This window comes from Astatotilapia calliptera, chromosome 2 (genome assembly GCF_964374335.1).
Source record: "Astatotilapia calliptera chromosome 2, fAstCal68.1, whole genome shotgun sequence".
NCBI lineage: Eukaryota > Metazoa > Chordata > Actinopteri > Cichliformes > Cichlidae > Astatotilapia > Astatotilapia calliptera.
The window spans coordinates 3,522,032-3,535,459 of NC_137423.1; the positions used below are offsets into that span (position 1 = coordinate 3,522,032).

A 13,428-nucleotide genomic window follows, 5' to 3' on the forward strand; every position below is an offset into this window, starting at 1 on the left:
GATCTTACACAAACAGCTACAAGCAAGGAAGCTAACGATTGTAAAATATCTTTTCAAACAGGACACCGATAACTTGATTATTCTTTTCACATGTTCTTCATCTCCTTTTAGTACTTCGTACATCCTTTTTGTGCACAACATTACTTGCACCTGAAACACACAAAGACAAAAATAGCCATGGTTGATGCATGATGGAAACTTAAGCATTGCTGTGGTTGGGCTTTCAAACAGGGGTGTGAATACAAACAGGGTTTCTTCTTGTCTCTTTCAATCTCAGGTATCTGATCTTGAAACACTGTGTCATTTGTTTGTTTGTTTTGTTTGCTGTTGTTTTTAAAGGGAAATGATAATACTATAGTTTTAATGTGACTAGTTTTTATATCAGAACAAACATCTGGAGTTGTTAAAGCCTATGTGAGAAACAGACACGAACACTCAGACCTGTTCAGTCATGCTGTGACTGATTTCAGTAACACTGTGGTTTGTTTTTGTTTGTTTTCATTGGTAATTGCAAGGAAACCAGGGGAGGTGCTCATGATTCACTTGTACTACTCTGGTCTCTCTTTTTTTTCTTTTTTTCACAAGATTACAAGAGTATATTTGTTTTGACCACCTCCCCTAAGATTGTCAGAATGTGTTAACTTAGTACAATAATAGATTTTTAGCCCATTCAAATTAACGGTACATAAAACTTCATGATGTGTCCTGTTCTGAGGAAACAGCTTCAGTAGGGTTGGTCAAAGGCCCACCACAGCCTTCATCTATGAGTGTTGCAGCTGAATGTGACTTCCTTGTTGTTCTCTCTTTTTTATGTAGCCATTATTTTATATTATTATCATAAAAAGCCAATGAAAAGACACCTGTATTCCATGTTTTGATGTTATTTTTAAGAAAAAACTAAATTCTAAGTTTCAATGGTAAAAAATCTTGTATCTTGCACCTTGGTGACAAATACACAGTTAGTGTCCTCTGTCTCTCAAATACTGTACATGCTTTCTTTGTGGTTTTTCCCTAAAACCTACAGAATGTACGATGTAGCTCTCAATTTCCCCTAAATACTCAGGAAAGGTCAGCTCTACCTATATTGATACACTTCATTTTCTAAATCCTGGTTAACCAGAAAGATATTAAGCTATGATCAAATAAAAAGTTTGCATCATAAATCTGATGTGTATCTGATTTACAAAGAAACATCATGAAGCTACTACTCTAAGTAAAATACTGCTATAAAAAGATTCCCAGAGCTTGTGCTGAGAATGGCACATAAGACTTTCTGACACATCTTAAGTGGTTATCAAAGTAGTTACTCCGAAAGAAAAACCTCTTAGATCCAGTGAAAATATACACAATGTTCCCTAAATGGGAGAAAGGCCATTTCCTACATTTCAGCCAATCATTGATTTCTGCTTGTCAAACCTTCGTCACCTTGTGATGGCTGTATGCCTCCTATTTGAGCAAGAGAAGATCAGTAGAGAGCAACAAGAGTGCTGCACCACAATGATCATAACACTGGCTGCTTTGATTCTTCTTTGTACACCATGTAAGTGCAATTCATTGCTCGTGAGAAAAACATGAAGAGCATGTTTGTACTACACCGTGGTACACATTTACTGTTGCTGGATATTTATCTAACAGTATTTACATCGATTTTGTCATTTTGTTAACTGCATTTTTTTTCTTCTTCAGCTGTGACTCAAACTTCAGAGGTTCCTCAGTTGATCTCTTTGACTGTTGTTGACCTTGGTGACAATGTTACTTTTGGCTGTGAAGTCTCTGAGAAGGAGTTAAAATCCTTACACTGGTATAAACAGTCTCTGGGACACTTGCCCCAAAGTGTTGCTTCTGTTATTCTGGACAAAATAACTTCAACTGATGCATTTAAAGATTCACGTTTCACATTGAACAAAGAAATATTTACTATCAGAAATGTCAGCAAAGAGGATGAAGCAACATATTTCTGTCAAATGCGAACCACATATTCACAGATGTTCAGCAGTGGCACATTCTTGGCTGTGAAAGGTAAGATGCTACCAATGGCACTAAAACTGTTATGTTCAGTGAACAGTTAAATCACTCGCACAAAGAATAAAATCTATTATTAATTGTTTAGGTTACAAATCTGACTTAATTTACAGATTACAACCAGCAGGAATCAATCTACATGAAACAAGTTCCAAAGAAAGAGTCTGTTCTGATCGGAGACTCGTTGGCTCTCCAGTGTTCACTTCTCTCCACGAGCAAAGAAAAAGCATTCCAATGTCCAGATGAACACAGAGTGTACTGGTTGAGAGCTGGATCTGAAAGTTTTACTCCAAGCATCATTTACACTCACATGGACAGCAGGGATGAGGCTCTGAAGAGAAACTGTGTCTACAGTCTATCAAAAACGATACAGGACTACTCTGATGCTGGGACTTATTACTGTGCTGTGGTCACATGTGGAAAGATCCTGTTTGGTGAAGGAACTAAAGTAGAGATAAGTATGTATTAACATTTGTATTTAAATCCATCTCGCATTGAACCATTTAGCCTGGCTAATGGGAAGAGCTGAAGTCAAAACAACAATGTTTTATTGAGATATTTTCTGTCTTAATCATGTTTTATGCAAACCACTGGACATAAATGACACTATGCAAAATAAATAGACTTGTTTTCCTTATATAATGATTCATTTATAATTGCGATAATTAAAATCTGACAACTTTTCATTGGCTAAAATCAATGAACTTTGACTTTTGTAGCTATTGACTACTTATAATTTATGTGTTTTAATTAATCATATTGATCCTAAATGTACATAATGCTTTATTTTATTGTTTTTCCAGAGCCAGTATCAGGATTTGGGTTGTTTGTTCTTGTGCTTGCAGTATTCTTGACCAGCAGCATGATTTTGATCCCCATTCTTGTTTTCTACAGCAATCAAAGGAATGCTTGTCAACGCTGCACAGGTTGGAAATGTTAACAAATACTGATAAATTAGTGCTTTTTTGAATTTTTTTGAATGATTACCATATGTAGTATGTGTGACAGAGCAGCTACTTCACTGACTGTGTGCAGCAAACATAGATACTCAGACATGTGCATATACAAAAACAAGCACAACACAGACTTTGCAACTTAATTTCCATGTGCATTAGAGTGTTTGGCATCATTGTCATGCTGGAGAAAAATTATATATTCATTGCAAATCAGATTTTTTCCAGATGATATTTTATGGTTTATTCTTAATTCCTTTTAATTTTGACGAGAGCCTCAATAACACTGCCTTAAGTGTGTCAGGCCTTTTATTTATTAAGGATGTGACTTGCAGGTGCTGTCAATCTGCTGTACACATGTTTTAGGCCTGTCACTTCATCTTTTGAAGTTAGTTAAACTAGATTAAGTTAAAACAATCTACAGTTCACTCCCCTTTCTCCTACGTATTTCCATACTCTACAGCTGACATCTGGACCAAACACCTTCATTTGAACATGCTTTGCATAAGTTAACTTCTTTTTTGATTAGCTCTTTAATTTTTCTTTATATTTTCTGTCATACTGTCACAATTTCAGTACATGAATTGCAGTTATTATATGTACACATACTGAGAATGGATTTCTTTTTTTGAAAGGAAAAATGACTGGCTCCCATCATATTGGCAAGTCAACAGTGGATCAATCAAATTCCATACATACGTTTCTGGTAAATATGTGGCACAATAAAGCAATTAACCTTTTATTTTAATAATGTCATATCATGCAGCGATAAATAATAAATAATAAAAATGAAAAGAACATCAACTCTGACCTCCAAAATTTCAGCAACACTAACATATGAATATTTTGCAGAATGACAAAGACACTGCAACCAGCTGTGCAGAACTGGGTTTCTCCAGAAAAATAAAAATGAGAAGAGCAAACACAGAGTGTGTGTACTCTGTTCTCAAAGCAGATAATCACACCTAACACCCTCTCCAGGGCAGCGCAGGGCCGATGCAGCGACACACTCATTTCAAAGTTATCAGCATTTATTTCCTTGCTGCTTCGTTTTTTCTTAGCAACATACTTTCTTGTGGGAAACTCAGTTTGTTAAGAAATCACCGCAGCTTGCTTGTCACTATTTTTGCCATCACCATATCTCCGTTATCATAGTTATTGATATTATTTTGCTGCCATAAAAAATATATTTTTTGTATTAGTTACATAGAACAGCTTCTGCAGGCTACTTCAGTTTGTCTGTGAAATCAGTTTTTGCTTATCGTGGTCCGAGAGTTTTCGAGTATAGTTTTAAATATATCATAGGAGTTTATGTTTTGATTTAACTTTTAGATTCCTTTTTTGAATTCTTTATAATTCCAACAGTGGCTTTGATTTCTTGTAATATTGTTGAATTGTTTTTTTCTAACTTCAAATATTACGTTTTTGTTTTGCAATTATGTTTTTTGGTTCAGATTTTCATTGTTATTCTATGGATTTTAAATTTGGGGGATATATTTGGGGAAGCTTTTATGTTTCTTTTTTTATTTGATTTATTATAATTTTCAACAGTGGATTAATTTCTCTTCCTGTCTTGTTTTTATGCCAATGTCTTGGTTCTTCTGTATCAACTAGTCTGACCTGATTAAACTGATAATCACCATCTTATAATATTCGTCTTATATTATTTCCCCTTAAGCTTGAATCATACTTGGTTAGTTCGAAGTAATGAGGATGTCTAAAGTTTCTGTATAGCAACAATATTTTCTGGCACAACTTCACCTACTTTTAAGGTGCATGGAGAAGAAAAGGACCTGATGAGAAGACTCCAGTGGAAACGCGTTGGTCACTTAATAACGCTTTTCCGTTATACTTTAAGTGTCTCTAAAGTTTCTGTATATGCAGCTCTGACTGAGTGAATTTAATCATAGGTTGTGGTATCTAAAATTTTAATATTTTTAACAGCTGAAGAACAACTTGAAATGACAGAATGTGAATCATCTGTTAAACTTAAAAGAGGTACTGTGCATTGATCAAAAACAGTAGTTTTGCTAATACAGTGGTAAATGGCCTGTATTTATATAGCGCCTTACTAGTCCCTAAGGACCCCAAAGCGCTTTACATATCCAGTCATCCACCCATTCACACACACATTCACACACTGGTGAACGTGTTGGGGAGTAGCGGAATACATGTACTGGCATTACCTGTATAAAATACAAAATATGAGTAACTGTATTCTGTTACAGTTACTGCTTAAATAGTTAATAACTAGAATACAGTCACTTTGTTAAAATAAATGGATTACACTGCGGTCTTTTCCTGTTTCATATGTTAGGCTATCCCATCTCTATCCCCTCTCTGATTTTGGTAATTCCACGCTTTGCTGGAAACCCAAACATCAAATCCTATGTTTTGACCCTGTGCGACCCACAACCGATCATGGTGTGACAGTGTGAACGGCACAAATCCGATATTTTCAAATCCGATCTGGGTCACTTTGTATGTGGTGCTGAATCCGATACATATCCGATGTTTTAGAAAGCGACTGCTGTTTGATGGTCATGTCGCATTAAATCCGTCTTTTACGTCACTGACACAAGACAGACGCCAATTATCAGCGCCGGAGAAGACATCGTGAACGCTTCCTGGCCATCCAGTGAAACTGTTGGGAAGACAACGTTGGAGAAACGTGAACATTTTATTTGTACTGTATAATCTGCAGATTCTGACAGAAACCTGCAGCTATCCTTTGAAGCAGCGCTCCTCTTACACAGCAATAAGGATCATTATTAGGTTATTTACATTATTATTTAAATAACAAAATAATTTAAAGCAAAAATTGGGAAACGTAAAGTCCGAAGTCTTTATATTAAGGGCCATCAGTCAAACAATACTGTTGCTCTGGGTCTAAACAGAGCGCGTTGTGTGTGACGTCTTCTTTTGCGCATGCGGCCGCTTTGAGCGTTCACACTAGAGCGCGTTTGCTGTCGCATTTTATTTGTAGTGTGAACGAGCAGACAAATTCGGATTTGATCAAAAAATCTGAATTGAGCATTAAGACCTGCAGTGTGAACGTAGCCTAAGAGGCTCTAATGTTGGTGGTGTCAGTTACACAGTGGACCTGGAGCCAGCACAACAGAGCCAGCCGTGCACGGGCAGGAATGTATTTCTTACTTGGACATTCCGACACCACTTCACATTTAAATAAGAAAGGGATGGGTGAAGTCTGACTGTACAATGCAAACTCTGTTTGCCAACAACCAAGCTGCTCTCAGCATCAAAAGACTCCACCTCCAACCTAAAGAAACATCTGGAAGTAAGTTCTTTTTAAAAAACTAACGTTAACCTACTGCAACTACCTTGTATTAGTTGTGGTAGCTACCTGGTTATGTGCCACTTCAGTGTCTTCGATGCACTACTGCTGTGTGGTTTATTACTATTACTGAAGGCTGCATTACAAGCTACTAGCTGGGAAAGCCAATCCCAATGTCCACCCAATTGTTACTCATTTTATAGCAAGACTTAAAAATCTAGTTGGTATTGCTTTCAGAATTGCAAATGGTTAGCATGGTATTCAAAGTCAGGGAGGTGTTTGTGGTGCTTTACGCTTGGCTTATAGCACAGTATCACAAGAACCTAGAAGCAATTAAAGGTTTCTGATTCAACTGAGACAAATATGCAAATATGACAGAGAAAATGTAAATTGGAGTAAAAAGTAGTGTAGTGTAGACAAAAGAACAATTTTTTCTAAAAATATGAAGGTGATATAAAAAATACAGCTGCGGCTGAGTGAAGTCTGTTCTGAGTAAATCTAAAGTTAACATGTTATTTGTTTTTTCCTCTGATTTTCCCACTTTTTTTCCACTTTTGCAATGTAGCTCATATTGTTTGCAAAGTCTTCTTTATTTCCTCCAAAATCTTTTAATGATAATATTCTTACTCTTAATGTTCTTACTAGGCTATTCCTTGAAATCATGTTCTGAAAATTTATGTCATGGACGGCAATATGGACGTAGCTCATTGGTCTTAAAACTGAAACCAGTGGACAAAAACCTGCATTCTTTACTAACCAGGAGGGATCTGGTTATCTGGTTACTTAAGAATGAAGAATTACTCTTTTAATTTAAAAAAAATCTAGCTGTATAAAGACCAATGGGGAAATAACTCTAGTCACCTGACCTATGACCTCTGTTAAATCCTCAATGGTGAGTTCATATTGTTATTCACTGGTTTCAAACCTTCTAAAATTCTTCATGATGTTCATTTTGACTAAGAAGCAGGTTGCAATGTAGTATGTGGTGACCTTGTAATTGAAGCCACTGTGTTGTGAAGTGCAGGGTCCCTCTGTGTCTCAGCTTCCTTGCTCTTGACATACAGTTTTAAAACACTGAAATGGCGAATTCTAGTTCCAATTTCTCTTTTCAGGGGGAGAGGTTGACTGGCTTTTCCTCAGCAGACCAGACAAACTGCAGACCTGTCTACAAAAGGTCTGTTTCTAGAGTTGTCATTGTCATGACTAGAGCAGGCATTTTGAGGGGCATACTGCTGCTTTAAGAGTCTCCTTAAGTCAGAGCACGCATCTACTCAGGTTTGTGTCATGCACTGCGAGCGGGAATACTGGGTTAGAGGCTTGCGTGGTTATCCATACAGCCCCAACATCATGCCAGCGCATTTTGGGGATTGCATGGGCACTGATTGGTTTTCTATTGCTTATTTGCAGGGAGTAAAGGTGCCCTTTATTTGCAAGGTGCGCCTGCTGCTTTCCACACAGGGAGGAGAGGGGCGGGACGGCGGGAGATTCTCTGGCTGAAGCAGCAATTACTCCATCTGGAGAGCAGAATGTCGTAAAATCGCTGAAATCTCTCTCTCAACGCATTTCGGGCAGTTTGTCTGAAGTTTGTCCGTTCTGCGCTCCGGATAGGTTGATTCCGTTAAAAATTTTAATCGCATTAATCGTGATGACGCCGTTAACGCGTTAACACTGACTGCCCTAAAACAAACACAAAAACTTAAGAAATGATGATATAGACTTATAATTTGCACACATGTGTTTTCTAAATTCTATCACACACATCTATGCAAAAAGTGAGCGCGAGGGGCCCTCGGTGTGCCTGCTGCTGTGCTGAAGTCTCACACACAACCTGTCGAAAGGGGAGGGGGCGGGCTGCTTCCAAGTAGTGCACATTTCATTCATAATATTGTCACTCCAAGCCCATTTTGTATTAATTATTTTTCCTGGGTTGTGTGAAATCCCAGAAAAAAACCTTATACAAGGTATATGTCTATTAGTCTATTAGTCCATGTTGTGGGGTTGGGTGATACTAGAGTGCAAAATTACTGATGGAAAATTGACAGAGGGAGAGGGAGTGTTCGCCCAGGGTACCAAACATGCTAGGACTGTCCCTGAATGTAAGAAATGCAAATGTAAAGATTGTGAAATGTAAGTCATTACAGGTCATGATGTAATCACCGGGGATTGCTATGCAATGAGAGTTTTAAAAAAAAAGGAAAACGAGAAAATGACCACAAGATTGTATGTACGCTGCTGTTGGATGAGACTCTTATAGTGAGCAGGAAAATGTAATGATCTGTCCTTAACCTGTCCATTTTAATATTAAGGAGAGCATTACTCATGAAATGTACACAAATAATGAATACAGCAGTTAGTTAGCCCTGAGTCAGTGTGGCGACCTCTCCAGAGTATACCACACCTCTTGCTCTGTGATAGCTGCGATAGGCTTCAGCCCCCCAGTACCCTTAATATGGATAAGAGAAAGAGAATGGACAGATAGAAATCACTGTAAGAAAAATATTATAAAACCTCATTAACTCCTATCTTTTACTTTCAAATGCTAAAGGAATTTTAGTGATGAAAAATGTTTACAAAGCTGCAAAGCGAAGTTGAACAATAACAAGATTTGATAGAAGGTGTTTTATTTAATAATGTTGACAAACACAGTAACATTGAGAATAGGATTTTAGGACAATTCATTACAACTAGACTGCAAAATGATAAAGACAATGATGTACTATGATGCTTTCCTTTTAACCCTCATTGTTCTACATTTCTTTCTTCTGAGACACAAATCAACACTATGCACTGATCACAATCACCTTTTTTCTTAGCTTGAAATCTGTAAACTTCTCTCATGTGTGGTTTCCCTGTTTGAATACATCAGCACCTTCCTGTTAGTCTTTAGTTTCAGCTACAGTACTTTTCTTATACGTATTCACCCTTTACTTATTTCTCCAAGATTTTATCATCATACATCATAAAAATGAAATTTAAAAAATGCAGTTGGTACAGATTTAATTTGCATATTTACTACATAATTACCAAGAATGATAATCCCTTTCACAGATGTCTGTTTGTTTTTATTTTAATGGGTATGTGCTTATTTGGTATGCACCCTAACTATCTGAACCTCATACACTCCAGACTAAACCAGGAACGCTGCTGTTCAGGGCGGATCTTTACATGCATACAAACATGTACATTTTAATTATTAAGTTGCGATCAATCAAAGTGCATTTAAACATGCTGATAATAATATGTACACAAAGCCACATTATAAAAAGAAACAATTAGCTCTAAGCAAACATAAAGAAGATTATTTCATACCAAGGCATCATATATAGACCTAATCCAGCCCAAGATTCTTGGCAGCCATATAGATCTGCTGCCTCGTCACTGCGTTTGCACTCTTTGTTATACTTCTGTCAACTTCTATCGTGGTAAAGACAACAGCAGAAAACATCCATGTGTCCTCATTCTGGGAAAATGCAGTGCATAAAAAATATTAGAAACATTAAAAAGAAACTTAAATAAGAAACATGTTATATTTTTTAAGAATATTCTCAGCTTTAATTGCTTTACCTGCTGTTTTTTCTCATCACTAAAGATTTTCTGCAGGTCAGCAGCTTGATTGTGGAAAATACGGATAACAATGGATAAAACTCAAGATTTATATGCTTTTATTAAAAAGAGAATTATGATTAACTTCAATTACCTTTGGGATGATCACTGTTGTTTATCTTGATTGTGTAAATGAGGACAGCAATAACAATCAGACTTATAACCACGACAGCGCAGAGCAAGAAAACAACTCTACTAGCTGTCTGTGACCACACACTGCTTTCTGCAATCATATTAAAAAGAAAAGGAAAAGATGAGATGAATGCCAAAGTGCCATTTGTGACATTTTTTCTAATTAATAGAGTAATGATAACATTACCTTGAATAACCACAGTAGTTCCACTTCCAAATAATATCTCCCCACATGTGGCCACAGCACAGTAGTAAGTCCCAGCATCAGAGGAGCTGACGTTCTTAGAGAAGCGATAAACACATGTCTTCTGATGGTCAGATCTTTTCTCACATTCATTACTTCTGTTTTTGTCAGTGTAGATGATGTTTGGAAGAGATTTATCTGATCCCTCTCTGACCCAGAGAATATTGAGATCTCCTGGACACGTCTTGTTGTCAGAGTCAGAGAAGACTGAACACTGGAGCGTCATTGTGTCTCCTGGATTTGATTCTATCAGTAACTGACTGACTGCATAGTTTGATGTCCTCTGAGCTTTTCCTGTGTAATACAAATCACATTCTCCAAAACATGCACAGAAAAATGTGAACATTTTTAAAAGTAGATTGGCTTATTACCTGTAACTAACAAATATATTCCACCCCATGTAGTTCCAATCCATTCTGTGTTTGTACAATGATAGTGACCCTCATCCTCTTGAACTGTCTCCAAAATGGTCAGGCTGCTAAAATTTGCATCATTATTTATCCGAAATCTTGAGCTCAAAAATCCAGGACTAAAATCAGCTTTAGACTGAATCAGAGTAACTATTAATTTAAGAGTATCCCCGACGCTCTGCTTGTACCATTTGAGTCCCCTAACGCTGAGCTCTTTGGGAATAGTGCATGTCAAGGTTGCTGGTTCACCAAGCTGAACAGTTTTAACTGGAACCAGAGAATCTGAAATAAGAGAAATAACATTTTGTTTGACGTTGTAACTTTCCAATGTAAAACTCTTTTATTCTGTATATGTCTATTTGACATGAAAATCCTTAACTAAGAACATTTTTAGACAAAATAAAAATGCACTTACATCCTTGGTGAAAAAAAAACAATGTAACCCAAAAGACGATCATCTTGGCTCTGCTTTTTGTTGGGGACCGTACTGGTATTTCAATGAGTGAAGGAGGTGGAATGATCGTTTTAGGTCAGTAAAATGCACCTGATTGGCTAACACAGAATAGATTCAAAAGTACATTTCCTGTTACATCTACCTCTGTGCTTTGTAAAACATATCACCTCTCTTTCATCTTCTATTGTGTTGGACTCTGGTTTTTAACACTGCCAACATGGTAACTATTTGTGTTCTTCGATCTTGAAATAGCTATAATGTGTCACACTGTACATTTCAGGGAAAATTTGTAGATTGAATATTGGCCAGGGGGACACGACATTTTACCACCTGTAGAGCTAAAGAGCAGGCTGAACAATGGAGATTTATAGTCTTCAAAAAACAGAATATTTGGCCATTTTTGTAGCAAATTTCATGAGAAACAATACAGGATTATTCACATATTTTTACTCTGTATTCACAACGTCAATTTTTTGTTGTTGTTGTTTGTTATTAATGTATTTGAAATGATATACCACTTTTCTCAGCTTACTGACCAACACACTTTTAACCACACATTCATAAAGCACAGAATATACAGTTCTGCTCTCAGCATCACTCCTGACACTGTAGTAATCCATTTGTATGTGTGCTGCTCCACTCCTCCCCAATTTAAAAGGAAGACACAAGAAGCAACTTATCCTAAAACAGAGAATGGGCATCTTTCAGTGTAGAACCACCACCACTCGTAATTTTCATTCATACCCAATTACCCTTGGCTTCAATCCTAGGTGTGTAAAGATTTAAAGGCCACTAACCTTGAAACCTTCTATCATTTAGCTGTAACGTGAAATTTTGTCCTTACAGTTTATAAACAGAATAATTGACAAATAGCAGCCGAGTCCAAATCCTAACTGAAACTAGGCTGGAATTTATTTATTTCTTGTAATGAAAGCCCTGGTCTTTTACACAGACCAGGCGTTGGTTGTTTAACAAAAACCAAGCTGTTAGATTTGTATTGTTGATTGTCATTTACGCTTAGAAATATTTACTTATATATGCTTAGAGTTTTGTAATTAGTTGTAGATTGGTAGAGGTTTTGATCCTTGATAGTCTGCAAACTTTGTGTGTATTAGACAGCACTTTGGGAGCATGAGAGGTCATACCGTGTCTTATTATTTTATGGTAGGATTAACGTAGTTGCGTCTGTTCTAGTCTAAGTGCTCTTTGTTTAGATGAACTGCAGGACTTCCTCACCGTGTTATCTAGGATGAACCATCTAGGGGGAGGGGGAGGCTACCCTCTTCCTGACCAAGGATGTTTGACCCTTTGATCAGCAGTCCACACACACACACACACACACACACACACACACACACACACACACACACACACACACACAGGCAAGGTACTCTTTGTGTATGTAGACGTCGTATGTTAATGAACCTATGCATATTCATGTAACCTCAATAAAAGGACAGTGTATGGGGGAACGGACGAGAGCTACTGGGGTCAAGCGAAGGGACGGCGCTCTGTCCAGTCTCTCCCGTGCACGAGTACCATGAAGAAGTTTGCCTACTTGCGTCTTGCTTGCAGTGTAATTATATTGTCTTAACGTTCCAGCGAATAGGTTCAAGCTACAAACCTAACATTAATTGGTCCTTCGATGCCAGAGCCCTGGGATCGCATTCACCGAGGGGGGGGATGCACGCTGAAAGACTGACGTCAGCCAGGAAGTTCCTGTGGATTCGCTGTCTGTCTTTCTCCTCGATGAATGGCGATCGGCGGGATTCAGGCTGATATTACACGCTAAGCAACGCCAAGTAAGTTTAAAGAGGCCGACTCTATAACCGTGTCGTTGTGCAGTCTCCGCCATTTTGTGAGGCGTTGAGAAGTTCGCTGCTTTGTGGAGCGATAACTGGGTTAGTGTCCCGAAAAAGAAGTTTTGGTTAAATCGCCCAAGGGTCCCAAGCGTCCGGTGAGTGTCCGGTTTTGAAATCGCCCTGGGTGTGTGTCCCGAGCGTCCCTTCATTGGGTTTTGTCGCGCGAGTGGGTGAGCGTCCCACAACTGGGTCAGGGTCCCGAGCGGTCCGGTGTGAGTCCGGAGTAGGCCTATTTTGTGTTGTTGTCATTGTTGTCGTCGTCGTCGTTTTTGTTGTTGTTGTGTGTGAGTGTGTGCGGAGCAGAACATGTGGTCTGTGACACCGACTGTTGTTGTTATCATGGGTTTCTAAGCAACCAAGAGTGAGTTGGAGGGAGACAGACGTTTGTGCTGGACTTTGCTCCTGGCAGCTGACACAAAATGTTTATTCTTTAGCTTGCCCTGATCGACAACA

The 13,428-nt window shown here is 38.0% G+C and overlaps 2 protein-coding genes across 2 annotated transcripts; one reads left to right on the forward strand and one right to left on the reverse strand.

Annotated features, from left to right (window-relative positions):
* Positions 1-1,479: 1,479 nt before the first annotated feature.
* On the forward strand, positions 1,480-4,617 carry LOC113029846 (uncharacterized). Its single transcript, XM_080304309.1, has 5 exons — positions 1,480-2,019; positions 2,136-2,480; positions 2,826-2,948; positions 3,611-3,681; positions 3,828-4,617. The coding sequence occupies exons 1-5, from the start codon at positions 1,965-1,967 to the stop codon at positions 3,942-3,944; spliced, it is 711 nt and encodes a 236-aa protein (XP_080160435.1). The 5' UTR covers positions 1,480-1,964; the 3' UTR covers positions 3,945-4,617.
* Positions 4,618-8,874: 4,257 nt separating this feature from the next.
* On the reverse strand, positions 8,875-10,935 carry LOC113029800 (uncharacterized). Its single transcript, XM_026180846.2, has 5 exons — positions 10,621-10,935; positions 10,193-10,543; positions 9,968-10,096; positions 9,835-9,878; positions 8,875-9,730 (listed from the first exon to the last, which is right to left on the reverse strand). Exons 2-5 carry the CDS (start codon positions 10,473-10,475, stop codon positions 9,599-9,601), a joined length of 588 nt encoding a protein of 195 aa, XP_026036631.2. The 5' UTR covers positions 10,476-10,543; positions 10,621-10,935; the 3' UTR covers positions 8,875-9,598.
* Positions 10,936-13,428: the final 2,493 nt, after the last annotated feature.

Coding starts and splice junctions, on each gene's coding strand:
- LOC113029846 (XM_080304309.1), top strand. CDS start 1,965: ATGCGAACCACATATTCACAGATGTTCAGCAGTGGCACATTCTTGGCT. Junction 2,020..2,135: donor CACATTCTTGGCTGTGAAAG/GTAAGATGCTAC, acceptor CTTAATTTACAG/ATTACAACCAGCAGGAATCA. Junction 3,682..3,827: donor ATTCCATACATACGTTTCTG/GTAAATATGTGG, acceptor AATATTTTGCAG/AATGACAAAGACACTGCAAC.
- LOC113029800 (XM_026180846.2), bottom strand. CDS start 10,475: ATGACGCTCCAGTGTTCAGTCTTCTCTGACTCTGACAACAAGACGTGT. Junction 9,879..9,967: donor CAACAGTGATCATCCCAAAG/GTAATTGAAGTT, acceptor TCCACAATCAAG/CTGCTGACCTGCAGAAAATC. Junction 9,731..9,834: donor GTGATGAGAAAAAACAGCAG/GTAAAGCAATTA, acceptor GCATTTTCCCAG/AATGAGGACACATGGATGTT.